The 12,708-nt window shown below is 39.8% G+C and overlaps 2 protein-coding genes across 3 annotated transcripts; one reads left to right on the plus strand and one right to left on the minus strand.

Annotated features, from left to right (window-relative positions):
- Positions 1-14: 14 nt before the first annotated feature.
- On the minus strand, positions 15-5,761 carry xrcc6 (X-ray repair complementing defective repair in Chinese hamster cells 6). Of its 2 annotated transcripts, none has more exons than XM_040036797.1 (13): positions 5,628-5,761; positions 5,106-5,210; positions 3,880-3,992; positions 3,625-3,766; positions 3,123-3,374; positions 2,725-2,911; positions 2,445-2,631; positions 2,112-2,280; positions 1,583-1,744; positions 1,237-1,366; positions 969-1,069; positions 766-882; positions 15-582 (listed from the first exon to the last, which is right to left on the minus strand). In XM_040036797.1, the coding sequence occupies exons 2-13, from the start codon at positions 5,176-5,178 to the stop codon at positions 383-385; spliced, it is 1,833 nt and encodes a 610-aa protein (XP_039892731.1). In that variant the 5' UTR covers positions 5,179-5,210; positions 5,628-5,761; the 3' UTR covers positions 15-382. The 2 variants fall into 2 exon arrangements, with proteins under 2 accessions (XP_039892731.1, XP_039892732.1); XM_040036798.1 differs by having other exon boundaries at positions 5,597-5,710.
- Positions 5,762-5,818: 57 nt separating this feature from the next.
- Positions 5,819-8,266, plus strand: desi1b (desumoylating isopeptidase 1b). The gene is made up of 6 exons (XM_040036801.1): positions 5,819-6,192; positions 6,306-6,327; positions 6,441-6,513; positions 6,644-6,753; positions 7,136-7,258; positions 7,850-8,266. Exons 1-6 carry the CDS (start codon positions 6,105-6,107, stop codon positions 7,926-7,928), a joined length of 495 nt encoding a protein of 164 aa, XP_039892735.1. The 5' UTR covers positions 5,819-6,104; the 3' UTR covers positions 7,929-8,266.
- The last annotated feature ends 4,442 nt before the right edge of the window (positions 8,267-12,708 follow it).

Genomic DNA, 12,708 nt, shown 5'->3' on the forward strand with positions numbered 1-12,708 from the left:
AGGAATCAGGTGAGTAGTATAAAACAGTTTATTAATGCAAATGCAGCGCCATCAAGTGTCACCACACAGTATTTATAAGATCAGTGTATTCCAATGCTTCTAGACTTCTTTATCATTTCAAACACCACTGGAGTGAGTGCTCGATCACAACAGAATGACAGTTTTTTTCAAACATTCAAACAGTATTTATACATAATGGGGCTGTCACGCTGTTCTTATCTAACCAAGCCCAACAGGAAAACACAGCGTCTGGTCCATGTGAGGGCCGCGTAGAGAGTTTAAAACAAGCACAGGAACCATACATGATGACTGCTCAAACAGATTCAAAAATTAACCAGAACTTTGTGCAAAGCTGTTGTGGATTAAGTCTGGTGTAGACTCCTCATGAGCCTAAACGGGCAATCAAAGCATCTATCAGCTCCTGCTTCTTGGTCCCAGTGGTTCGAACCCCAAATTGCTTACAGGCGTCCTTTAGAACGGGCACGGTCAGCTTTGCCAGAGTGCCGTTCTGCACGTGGGCCTTCAACTCATCTTCTGTCAGCTCTACTTTGGGCTTCTTCTCAGCTCCACCTCCAGTATCAGCTGCGAGTTCATGGAGTAAAAGAATAATCAGATTTATCAAATCACAGAATTCCCGAACTACTGAATGATGCAAGTTATTAATAAGTCAATCTGACTACCTGGAAACATTTTGCTTGGGATGTAATTCACAACACATACTAGCACATAACTTTACGTAGTTTCACTGATGGTTCATGCTCTGACCTGTTTTGCGTTTGGCAGCTGGCTTGCTCTCTGGATTGTAGTAGGCAGGGTAGACCAGATCTTTGAACTCCTGGACCAGAGGACCCAGACGCTGGTCTATTTGGTCAACCTTTGGCACTGAGGAAGAGAAAGAGCGCGATGAGTAGAATTACTCTAGCAGCCACAAAAGGAAACTGGGATCTGTGTTTAGGTCTGCATCTTACTGATGAGATCCTCAATTTCCTCTGGAGCCATCATATCCAGAGCCAAGGCCTCCAGGTTCCTAAAATGCTGCTGGATGACTGGGTTCTCAAAACCTTCACTCCTGCATGACATTACAGAGTGTGAAAATAATATTAGTGGTTACGCAAAAAACAAAAAAAGGAAATGCATGACTCTGCTGTAAACCAGAGTACTTCTTGTTGTTAGTTTTATGAAATTTGATATAACTCCTCAGTGTTCCCTGTTAACAAAAAAGGGCTCTAGAGTTACCTGTATTTGAACCTGAGTTTGGAGACAATCTCTTTCATCTTGTCCACTTGTGTTTGTGAGGCCGAGGGAAACTGCGGAGGGTCCAGAGTCCGCAAATCATCGGCGAATGGCAGGTAGATGACGTTGAAACCTGGTAAAGTCATGAGCAGACAAGACGCGTCACGCTGCAGTCAATTACACACAACTAAGTTCAAATGTTTAAGTAACATTTATGTATTTGCGAGTTCTCTGTATTACTGTAAAATTTAGTTATTTTTGCTAAAAGCTGTAAAGACGCTGAAGTTGCACTTAAAGAAGCTAAAATAATTAAATGTAATTAGCCATCTTGGCCCCAGCACCACATTACCTGGTGGTGTAATCTGTACTTTCCCCTCGCCGAGCTCCTCATTCTGAGGCAATAGGGCAACAAACCGAGGTGGATAGTTTCTGCGGGAGATGAAACGGCACAGAGCGAACACGTTCCTCTCGCTGCACTTCTTCAGCAAGGCGGAGAACAGACATGAACTGCCTTGAGTAAAAATAAATAAATAAAAATCACAGGATATCTGATTCAGTATCAATGAGATCCACATTTACTATGACTGAACACACAATTTTTATAGCTGCTTACAATTTAATTAAAGCTTTTACTTTAAACCCATCATCAATTCTATTTTATCAAATGCTTCTCAAATTCAGGGGAGCCTAAGCATAACTCAGCTTTAACTCAGCGTTCTTGGAACAAAGAGTCTTTGCATGCAGGGTGTAGATGAGTGAAACTTAAGTCAAGTTGACTATGACCTTTATTTGAAAAAATATTTAGAAATATCCAGAGTCAACACTGTGGTTTTATTCTTCCTTCCTAGAATTAAATCAGACTGCACACACAGTTCTACCTTTCACCTCATCCTCCTCAGGATAGAGGAAGACAGCAGGCCGGATATGGTGAAGCAGTTTGAGCTTTTCCATCGGTTTGAATCCAATCAGAAACAATCCAGGGTCATCAAACTTCTTAATGGCATCCACCTCGTCCCTCTCCATCACAATCTCTTTACCACCATAATACTACACAACACACACACACACAACACACACACACACACACACAGATAAAGTGGAGTTTTCATGTGTAAGTTAAATCTTAAAAAAATAAAAATAAAAGGAAAAGCACTCAAATAATGGAATAAACATAGCACTGCTTTCGATTGGGATCACGAGATTTTCATTACCTGGGCTTTCTTTATCTCACTGGGCAGCAGCAGACTGCCAGTTTGGGTGTGGAAGGTTCGAGTTTTGCTGCGGACTGGCTCGTTGGTTTCCCTGTAAAGTTTGATGGAACCTGGTTTGCGAGCTGCCACAGCAGTTGCATAAATTCCCACGGCTACATTTATGCCCTCCCCGAGGCACAGGTTTAACCTAAAGACAGCAGAAAGAATAGATAGCGTAAAGAACAGCCAAGAGGAAAAGGTAAATAAATACGCTATGGAGACAAAGAAAGCCATTGCTTGCCTTGCCAAGGTTCTTTTCTTCAGCTCTTTGGCCCGCACCCGTTTCTGGAGGTCCTCCAGCTTGTCAGAAGGCTGCAGCTGCAGCCCCATCTCACTCTCATCCTCTGGTGGACTTACAATGTCACAAAAGAAGAGCGAGATGTTGAAGCCCCCCGGTTTCATCAGGTGCATTAAATCAATAACGACGCCTAAAAGAAGAGGGTGGAGGGAAGACAGTCCACATACACAATTACCAATGATAACAAATCATCACACTTCAGTAAAATAATGTGAACTTGCAGAATTAGCAGAAGATAGAAACCTGAAAGGCTGGTAAAGTTAATCAATTATAAAAGCAGAGCGGCAGTGATAAAATTTACAGTTAAAAGGGCTTGCGTGAATAGCTTCTTTTAGACCCACCAGTCTCCTTGAGATCACTGGCCTTGGTGCGAGCCTGTCGGTCTTTCACGCTGTCGCCTCCGTGTGGTTCATCCCTGCACGTGAAAATCATAAGCCGCTTGTGGGAGAGGCGGAGCTTGATGTCACTGTAGAGGTTGGCACAGCACCACAGAGCGTCTCCTAATGATGTCTCTCCACTGCCTATGGTCTCTGCCGCCAGCTTGGCACCTTTTTCCCCCCGCAGAGCATCCACCTCCTGGACTCGCTTTGCACCTGTCCAAAGCAAGAGACAGACAAGGGTATAAGAAAGATATGTTCAGCAGTTTACAAACTACTGAGGAAATATGAGCCAATATTGACTGCAGCTTTGCTCTGCTCTTTTGAAGTTTTGGTCTAAAATAAAGAAAAAAAAAAAGAGGAAAAAGAACTGCAGATAAGAAGATTGCCTACATTTGTGTTTGAAACAAAACAATAACAAAATAAAGTGTAATTATGCGTTTGTTTGAAAGAGCTGCAATCATACCAGGCTCATTGAGATCGTGGTACACATAGACATGCTTAAATGAGTTTCTGGGGTTCTTGCTCTGCTCTGTGCCGTAGAAAACCAGAGCCACCAGGTCCCTGTCGCTACTGATGATCTTACTGGTGTACACAGTGCGCACAACCTACAAGAGCAGCACACAAACCATCATTGTTACAAGGTTGCTATATGAAGCAGAGCGAAATAACTACTATAAAATTAAAACTAGCAAAAGAAAAAGATAACCAGCCATCTCACCTGCATGGTCATATCAAAGTTGGAGGGTTCCCCGTCTTCCCCTTTGATGAACATCTCCTTGGAGGCATCAACCAAGAACACCAAGCTGTCTCTCCCTGTAATTTTGTAGTCTCCTATTGAAGATGGAGACCTGGTTGATTCTGTTGTCACTTCAGTATCACTTTTTGTATCAATGCTACTTGCCAACATTTTACTTGTGCTGAAGTAGATTTTAATAACTAAAATGTGATAATAAAATGTGATAACAGCAAAAGTATCATTTAACAAATCCTGAGCCACCCCTCAATTCTTGACTTTTTGCCAGGTGCAGCATTTATTGAAACATGTGCAAAGATACAAGGAAATACAGTATATAAGGCAAGTATTCTCACAAAGGCGAGTTTATACTATTTTACAAACTTGAAAGTCAATATTTGGTATGCCAACTTTTATTCATCAACACAGCCCTAACTTTCTAAGGTAAGTTTCTTGTCATTTCATTAAGTAGTCTTTAGGAGTAGTTCTCCAGGCTTCTTGAAGAACATTCAAACTTCCTGACTGTGACAGGATCAGCTGACTGTGACAGGAAGATGGTGCCTTTGCTCGGCTTGACTTCTACCTGCCTACGTTGTATTGTATTTTATGCTTTTATATCAGCCCTGACACTTAATATATGGAGCTATGCCGCTGTGATTTACGACTGTTCTTCATATTGATGATGCCTCACCTAACTCTGCAGCTGAACTTTTAGTGTTAGTTGCCTTTCTACACCTGAATGATTTATAAGTCAGTGTTAAGTGAATTAACAATTAAAAGCATCCATCCATCCATTCGCTTCCGCTTCTCCTTTTCAGGGTCGCGGGGGGCGCTGGAGCCTATCCCAGCTGTCATAGGGTGAGAGGCAGGGTACACCCTGGACAGGTCGCCAGGGTGGGACACAGGGACAGACAACCATTCACACTCACATTCACACCTAGTGGCAATTTGGATTATCCAATTAACCTATCCCCACAATTAAAAGCATTCCTCTGAAAATTGCCCGGTTCAAGAACTGGAGTTAATAAGGGGGGGGAAGCAGCCAATGTTTAAAGAAAAACTTTGAAAAACCTTCATAAAACTTGGAAAGCTATTGCACAAAACACAACAAAGTGGGGCTCTTAGGAAGCTAAATATAAACAAATAAGTGGTGGCTCAAGACTTTTGCACAGCGGTGTAAATAAGCGTTGAGTAGCGGTTTTTCCTTTTACCCCCTGACTGCTCCCCTTCTTCTTGCTCTCCCTCCTCATCCTCGTTTTGGTAGTAGGCGTTCCACTCTGCCATCGGTGCTGCCTTCAGTCCCGTCTCAGGATTTACTGTGAAAACCAAGGATAAAAGACTGCCGCATTTACAACACTAGATTCAAACAAAGTATCAATGGCAGAAGGCTTTTCTGTGGCGTATTTTAAAAAGTGCATCCTATGTACTCCTACAAATAAACATATGGTGCAACTTTCACCAGATAATAATTATTATGCACACGACAAGGTATTTCAAAACAGTTTTAATGTCTCGTTAACGCATTACTAATGTTTAATTAACTATGTTGTTAACTTTAGCTAGCAAATTTTAGCTAGCTTAGCTTGTACTTAGCCACTTTTCGTGCCATTTCCATTTAGGAGCCGACTATGTAACAATGTTATGGGTCTAATGAGGCACGAAAATTGATAGCCTAAACTTACAACATAAATGAAATACATACACAGTTTTCGTCAGAGAATTCCGTCACTTACCTTGTGCTTCTCCTTTCTGCACACAACTCCAGGCTAGTTTTAATCACTGGCGCGTTCAGATACGTGAACAAGCACAGTTCAAACGCCTACTGGATGTCTTATCGTCTATTGGCAGTTTATCTGCCAATCTAAGGTATTGGCCAATCCCGTTTAAAAACGCGGGGTTTATTTACCCTAAAGCCGGAAGCCTGCTGTTCACGTGATAGGACAGTAGCGTTATCGACAGTGACACAGCACTGGAATTGACTCCCGGCAACTTCGAGCTAGGTTTTACATTTACTTTTTTATTTTACAGTTATTACTAGCATTTTAAACAGCCTGTAGCCTGAATTTATTATTTCTCACAGTTCCACCACCAGGTTTATTAAACTTTTCTTTGCCACCGGGAAGCTAGCTAGCTGGGAACTCTGTAGTGACTAAGTAACTTTCTAGAAGGTTAGCTGCATTGTCGTTTCGAATAAATCGTTTTGCGTTATCATGGACCAAACTGATTCTTATCCAGTAAAACTTTACGTTTATGACCTGTCCAGAGGGATGGCCCGTCAGCTGAGTGCTTCCATGCTGGGTGAGTTTCTGACAAACTCTGTCATGATTCAGTGGGATGCTTCGGAAGTGAAAGTTGTTGTTTTCTAAGGGCGGAAAAAGTTGATCGTAATTTAAATTATTTTATCTTTACAGGGAGACATATTGATGGGATATGGTGAGTTTACATAAAGAAAGTTCTATAAAAAGTATTCTCACTGAGCACCTGAGCTGCAGTTAAGTACTTTAATACCACTGTTTAAAAAAAACAAATGCATTGGCGTCTAACAGGCACACGGGTGTTGTGGTCCACGGGAAAGAGCACTACTTTGGTGGATCAACAGGCATCACCAATTGTCCACCTGTAAGAATCAGCACCATCCTCTCATATAAACAGTGCACTTTAAAGCCGTTTGATCTAGACACAAAATCAAGAAACTTGTGTCAGAGTCTCAGTGACAAGTCACTGAAGTGTGCATCTGTTTGTCTCCTAGGGAGGCACCCTGTTGGGGCCGCCTGATTCTGTAGTAGATATGGGCTCCACTGAAGTGCCTGAAGACCTTTTTAAGGAGTATTTAACTTCACTGGGAGAGTCCAAGTACAGGTAAAAGAAGATGATGAGATCTTTATTATTATAATTGTTATTATTGTTGTTGTTATTTTGGAAACATACAACTGAACCAAACAGTTACAAATGATTTGTTTTTAAGTAGCACCAGTAGAATTAAGTGCATAGCTTGAATGCACAGAACAAGGCTCATGCGTTACTGCCCTGTTTGAGTCTAAATAATAGTTTTTAGGAATGAGCTAAAATGTACATATAGTGTTCTTCCCCCTCATTATTTTGCATTTAAAATGTTTCTGTCTCATCACTTCCTGCTACTCACCTGTTTTTCTCCACCCTGTGGTGCACCTCTCTCTCCCTCTCTCTGCGCTTTGAACTCCTTCTTCTTCCCTCCTCTGACTTCCTCCTTCATTTGTTGCAGAGGTGCCAATTACAACTTGTTTGAGAATAACTGCAACACTTTCAGCAGTGAAGTGGCTCAATTCCTGACAGGCAGAAAGATCCCATCGTACATCACAGACCTTCCATCTGACATCCTCGCCACGTAAGCTTCTTAATTCTGTGCAGTCAAATTGAGTCTCTGCTGATACTGATGGCAAAATACTAAAAATGCATAATAATATCAATTATGTTATAGATAATAAATATAAATGGAAAATGCATTTGAAATTATATGCATCCTTAATGTTGTATTAAATACACCATTACAATATGAATGTACAGTTGTCAAAAATTAGAGACCTGGGTTGAGAAACACTCAAAACACTGAGAATGAGAAAACTATTTTTACACTGCCCAAAATAAACTACTATTTTTGGTCAACTGTGATCACTAATAAGACATTTATTGGCCTTTTCACATGTAGAACTTTCAGCTCCACTTATTAAAGATTTAAGTGAGTGATTTAATTTTGACCCGATGTCGTTTGTAGAAAAATCTGAAATAAATGGAAACTTAAGTGCCCAATTCTTGTTATTTAAAGACATTAAAGATGTATGCTGTACAATCATTTCATCCTGCGTCTCTTTTGAACGATTACTCTTGTGTTATTAAGTGTTTGCTGTTCTTGTATGATATAACTGACTAATACTTTGGTTTGTAATGTAACTGTACTCTCTGCTGTATTTCCTCACAGACCATTTGGCCAGGCTCTCCGTCCCTTCCTGGATTCCATGGTCATAAATCCTGGAGGCAACAACCTGGCTGGGCAATGATAGACCGAGTCGTGGATTTTAGAAGATAACTGATAACATCCCTGCATGTGGCTGGCAAGTCACTTCTATATTTAATCAGCCATCACTTATTGTTATTGACTTTTATGGTGTTATTCAACATACTCTGAGGTGTATGCGAGGGGTGAAGGTGTGCTAAACTCTGTGGACAGGGGACTAAAAATGGGTCTTATACTTGTTTGTGTACATTAACGTGTTTAAGATTACGTTTTCTTGGGTCAGCAGTAGTGGTGCAACGGATCAAAAATCTCACAGTTCGGATCGGATCACAGTTTTAAGTCACGCATCGGATCAATTTTCGGATCAGCGAAAAAAGAAAAGACAAAAATTTAACATTTACTTATTGAAGTTTTTTTTTTTTTTCCTTTTTAAAAACATTCAACTCAAGACTCATTCCATGCAGTTATTAAAAAAATATATATTTTGGTACAATATAGGGCAGTACAGTCTTTGTATCTACCACTCAATTCAATTCATTTCAATTGTATTTATAAAGCGCCACATCACAACAACAGTTGCCTCAAGGTGCTTTATATTGTAAGGTAGACCCTACAATAATACATTATATCGCACTCCGCTGTGATATAATGAGCTGTCACGGTCACGTGGCTTTCCGTTGCCCTGGAGCTCCACCCATTTGTAGTAGTTAGGGCAACAGAAGATGTCTGGGACAGTTCAGCCGTAACTTTAAACTTTTCCTGCTCATACATGCTTGGAACGATCTTGCCACTAAAGTGGACGCGAACGGGATATCATAGCGTGGCTCAAGCACGTTCATCATAGTTTAAACCCCTTGTTTTGCACAACGGAATACGCCCTCCCGTCTGCAGCTAAACCCCCCAGTAGCTTTTGTAATAGCTTTAGCCCGGTCGGACTGGGCAGCAAAGGGCTGCTTAAATACCGCAAACTCCTCTGCTCCTCCACTTGGACCGCTAGCGCTGGCCATAACTATCGCTTGACAGACCCACCACGCGCACCATACACATACTTTTTTTTTTTTTTTTTTTTTTTTTTTTTTTTCTTCGAATCTTTGGATCACGTCCGTGCTGAACCGTGGAGTGGGATCGGTTCGGATTACGGATCAACCGTGATCCGTTGCACCACTAGTCAGCAGGATCACTATACATGCATATCCTCTGGATTAGTATTCAAAGTTGTCATTTTAGAGGCAGGATTCATCCTCTCATGCACTGCTACTTACGAGAGGCGTTTTCAACAGGTATTGTCATCCTCTCACGAGGTGCTCCATTATGTCTCTCTGTCATTGTGGCAGTCTGTCACAAAGTTTATTATAGTTAGATGACTGCTCAAAAAAATCGAATGATGAAGAATCCATGAATCGTACTATCATCACATAACCAGCACTGGCCTTGTCTTCCAATCTTTCTGTTTTAATGTGTCTAAAGGATGTCTCCGTTTTAATCATTCACACAAATAATGAGAATTTGTAATAGTTTTCATGGACAGCAGACCTTATTGTGTCTTTCTCCAGAGATCTTGTGAGGCAGAGAGATGGCATGTAGGGACTCCTAAGTTAAAATCTGACATTTATGGAATTAAAGGAAACCTTTTCTTTGATATTTATCTATATGTGAAGTTTTTATAGTGACTTTTTAAAATAAAATTAGTTTAGGAACTACTCAAATAAGTGCCTAGAGGCATTTAAAGATCACTGGCAAGGCTTATACTTCTTGCTCTAAGACTTTATTACAAAAAATATTCATGTTGAAAATGGTGGTGTAAAGACTCTGATTGTGTTACTTTGGTAACAAATTGCTAGATGTGTATCAAAATGCACAAAGTGCCAGGATGTAACAGGATACTTTAAGTTCAGTTGTTTTGGCAGAAATCCAAATCTGAATTTGAGTCCAATGCCAAAAATGAGGTATTTGTTCCTTAGTCCATTGTCACATTTTGGTCAGTTTGTTTATTTAGCGTGCCATGCTGTGTTCTGCCTTTTCTTCAGTGTGGGTGTGAAATCGTTTCCACTTTTTCTGTCCGTCATCCCAATAATGTAAAAACTACTAACTTGAATTTCATGGAACTTGGTGGAGAGGGAGAAAAAATGTAATCTGGTGTCTTAATTCTTTTTATTTGTTTGTTTTTACCGTTTGTATTCCTGTAGTTATTAGAACAGGATGCATTTCAAGGCCTGCTCAGTTAAACCCGTTCTGCCGGCTCGTCAGGCTTTAAAAGTATCGTTTGACCAAAGTTTTATCTTCAGAATGCCACGTCCAGGAACATCTGATGAACACAGGGAATTATGTATTTTTTTTAAATTCAGGACCACTCAGCTTTACAGCTTTCATTTGCTTTGTCGGGTTTAGAGTTTTCTCAGTTTATAAAGACGCACTGTTTCATATACATTATGCATATTTGACTGTTTATATTTGCATGATTAAACCAGGCATAGGAAAACTATGCGTATCAACCACTTACCTCCATCACTGTTTTGGCAAACTGTGTTTAATTGTTGTGTTTGGGACATGTTTACTCTAAATATTGTTTAACCTGTTGCTCCTTCACCATCCTGATCCTGCGTAGATCATTAATGCACAAGTCTCAAAAAAGCCATCGTTTTGCTTATATTCAAATATAAATAGGTCTTTAGTTTATTCAGATTGTGAATCTAAAATCACTGAATTGAACCTGAATTTGTTGAGGGGGAAAAATGTACTTAAAAAAAAAAAAAAAAGATGTTTGCTTACAAGCAGAGGGTCACACGTGGTTTAGACAAATGTTTGTCTTAAAATGATTAATATATATGTTCGTCTGACATCTAAACCATCATAAGTGGTATCCTGGGCTGTTTAAACTGGGGTGATCATTGATGATGATCTAGACCTCACAAGGCAAATGTTTAACTCTGCACTTTATTAAATGTGTGACATTTTCAAATACTATCTTCCATTAAAATTGTTATTCTCTGAAGACTTTTCTGGTGACTTCTTTATTAAAATGTTTTCTCTTCAGTTCTATAGTATTCATCAAGCATCTTAAGCCACTTCTAAATTCTTCATGTTTTGCTTCTTTTGTGTTAATGAATGAAGGCGTTTATACCAACTACTAACTTTCAAATCTCGATAAAATTGTACAAACAGTTTTTCTGCACCTATTTCCATTTTCCTGGCAAAATATAAAGGAAAGAGAGGCAGCGCCAGACTTTTGCACTGTACGTCATTAGTAGCAATCCGTGATTCGCTTCAGAAATCAAGTTTCCAGGACTCAAAACTGCTACTGCTATGGTTCCATGTAATATAAAGAGCAGCCACAAGGTGGCACTACAGGATCAGTCGTGCAGCATCAGCTGTATTTGTCAGTCAGGCAGGTTGACTATTAAATGTTTTTAAATGACCAAATATTTGTGTGAGTGACGCTGCTTCAAATATTCAGCATGTACTGAACCTGCTGCCTCTGAAGTAAACACATTTTACTCCAGCTGCTCCAAGAAAAAAGTTTCCAGAAAGTTCACTAAATGACAATATTTGTCTGATGAAATGAGAGCTGCCAATTTATCAGTGGTCTGAAGTGGTATGCCCATGAGGATCAGAAGTCTAATATTAATTTCATATGAAAACCAATCAAACCAAACTCAAAATTTTTCTTTAATATCAATATTTAATAGTTCATCATTAAAAGTGTCTTCTAAACAGTCTGTTAGAAACAACATCTCTAGAATATTTTGGGTATAAAGTAGCTGTTCTGTTGTAGTAAGAAGTATGGATACATACAGCATAAACACTACATACTGTATTTCTCTCCAATACACTCTGACTTCATCTGTATCTATTATATTTTATTACTTGCAGTAACTGAGGGAGCCAAAGTGGTGTAAACTCAGCAGTCTTTACCCAGCAAAATTTTATTTTTCCAGTTTTAAACATGCGGACAAATGTTCCAAAGCACATCTAGTTCCTTCTCACCACTTCTGGCCATATAGACCTCACCAGTGGCTTAGACAGAGGTACTGCAGTTCGTTTGTGCCACTGTGTTTTGCCACTTATGTGAAAAGGCCTGTCTATTGCCCAACTCTGCCAACAAAGTCAAATATTCTGTTAAAACCTGACAGCAGTAATACTACTACTAATAATAAATACTCTCTGTTCATACAGCCCTTATATAAATAAAATATATAGGAAATCCAATAAATAAAAATATTTACACAATAGTCATAAATCAAATCAAAATGATTCCCAGATGGTGGTTGCACTACATAAAACAAAAATCAACAAAAGGCGGAGTAATAATGTACAAAATGTGTCAAGAATTTATCACAAAGACGTGAAAAAGCGGTTTGTTTCATCTGCAAAGACTAGAAGATCAGGTGGAGAAAAATGCAGTTTTCCATACCACGGCGGAAAAGCAAACAAACATTGGAAGCACTTGTTCACTGCAAAGAACTAAACTGCTATTGTTTAAGGGGAAAAAAGCAGCAGCTCTCAACATTTTAAACCCACAACACCGACCGTTTGGAGGGGAAACGGATGCCTGCCCAGGACACTGCGCTGTTGAAGAGGGGAATCGCATAATTACAGACGTGTCCTTCTTGTGTTTACATACAAGCGAATGAAGACAAGAGAGGGTGCGGTGAAAGAGTTGCCTGTTTTTTTTGTTTTCTTGACACAGCAGGAGCCACAGAGCTCTAAATGCCATTCACTTAATGTGACATCATTGTGAATGATGCAGGTGTTTGTCTCGCTGATCTCTGCTGCTCCTATTAGATTTGGGTTTACTTCAGTTTCCTTCTGCAGTCCAAAGACTT

This window comes from Simochromis diagramma, unplaced genomic scaffold (assembly GCF_900408965.1).
Source record: "Simochromis diagramma unplaced genomic scaffold, fSimDia1.1 OVJJ01000371.1, whole genome shotgun sequence".
NCBI lineage: Eukaryota > Metazoa > Chordata > Actinopteri > Cichliformes > Cichlidae > Simochromis > Simochromis diagramma.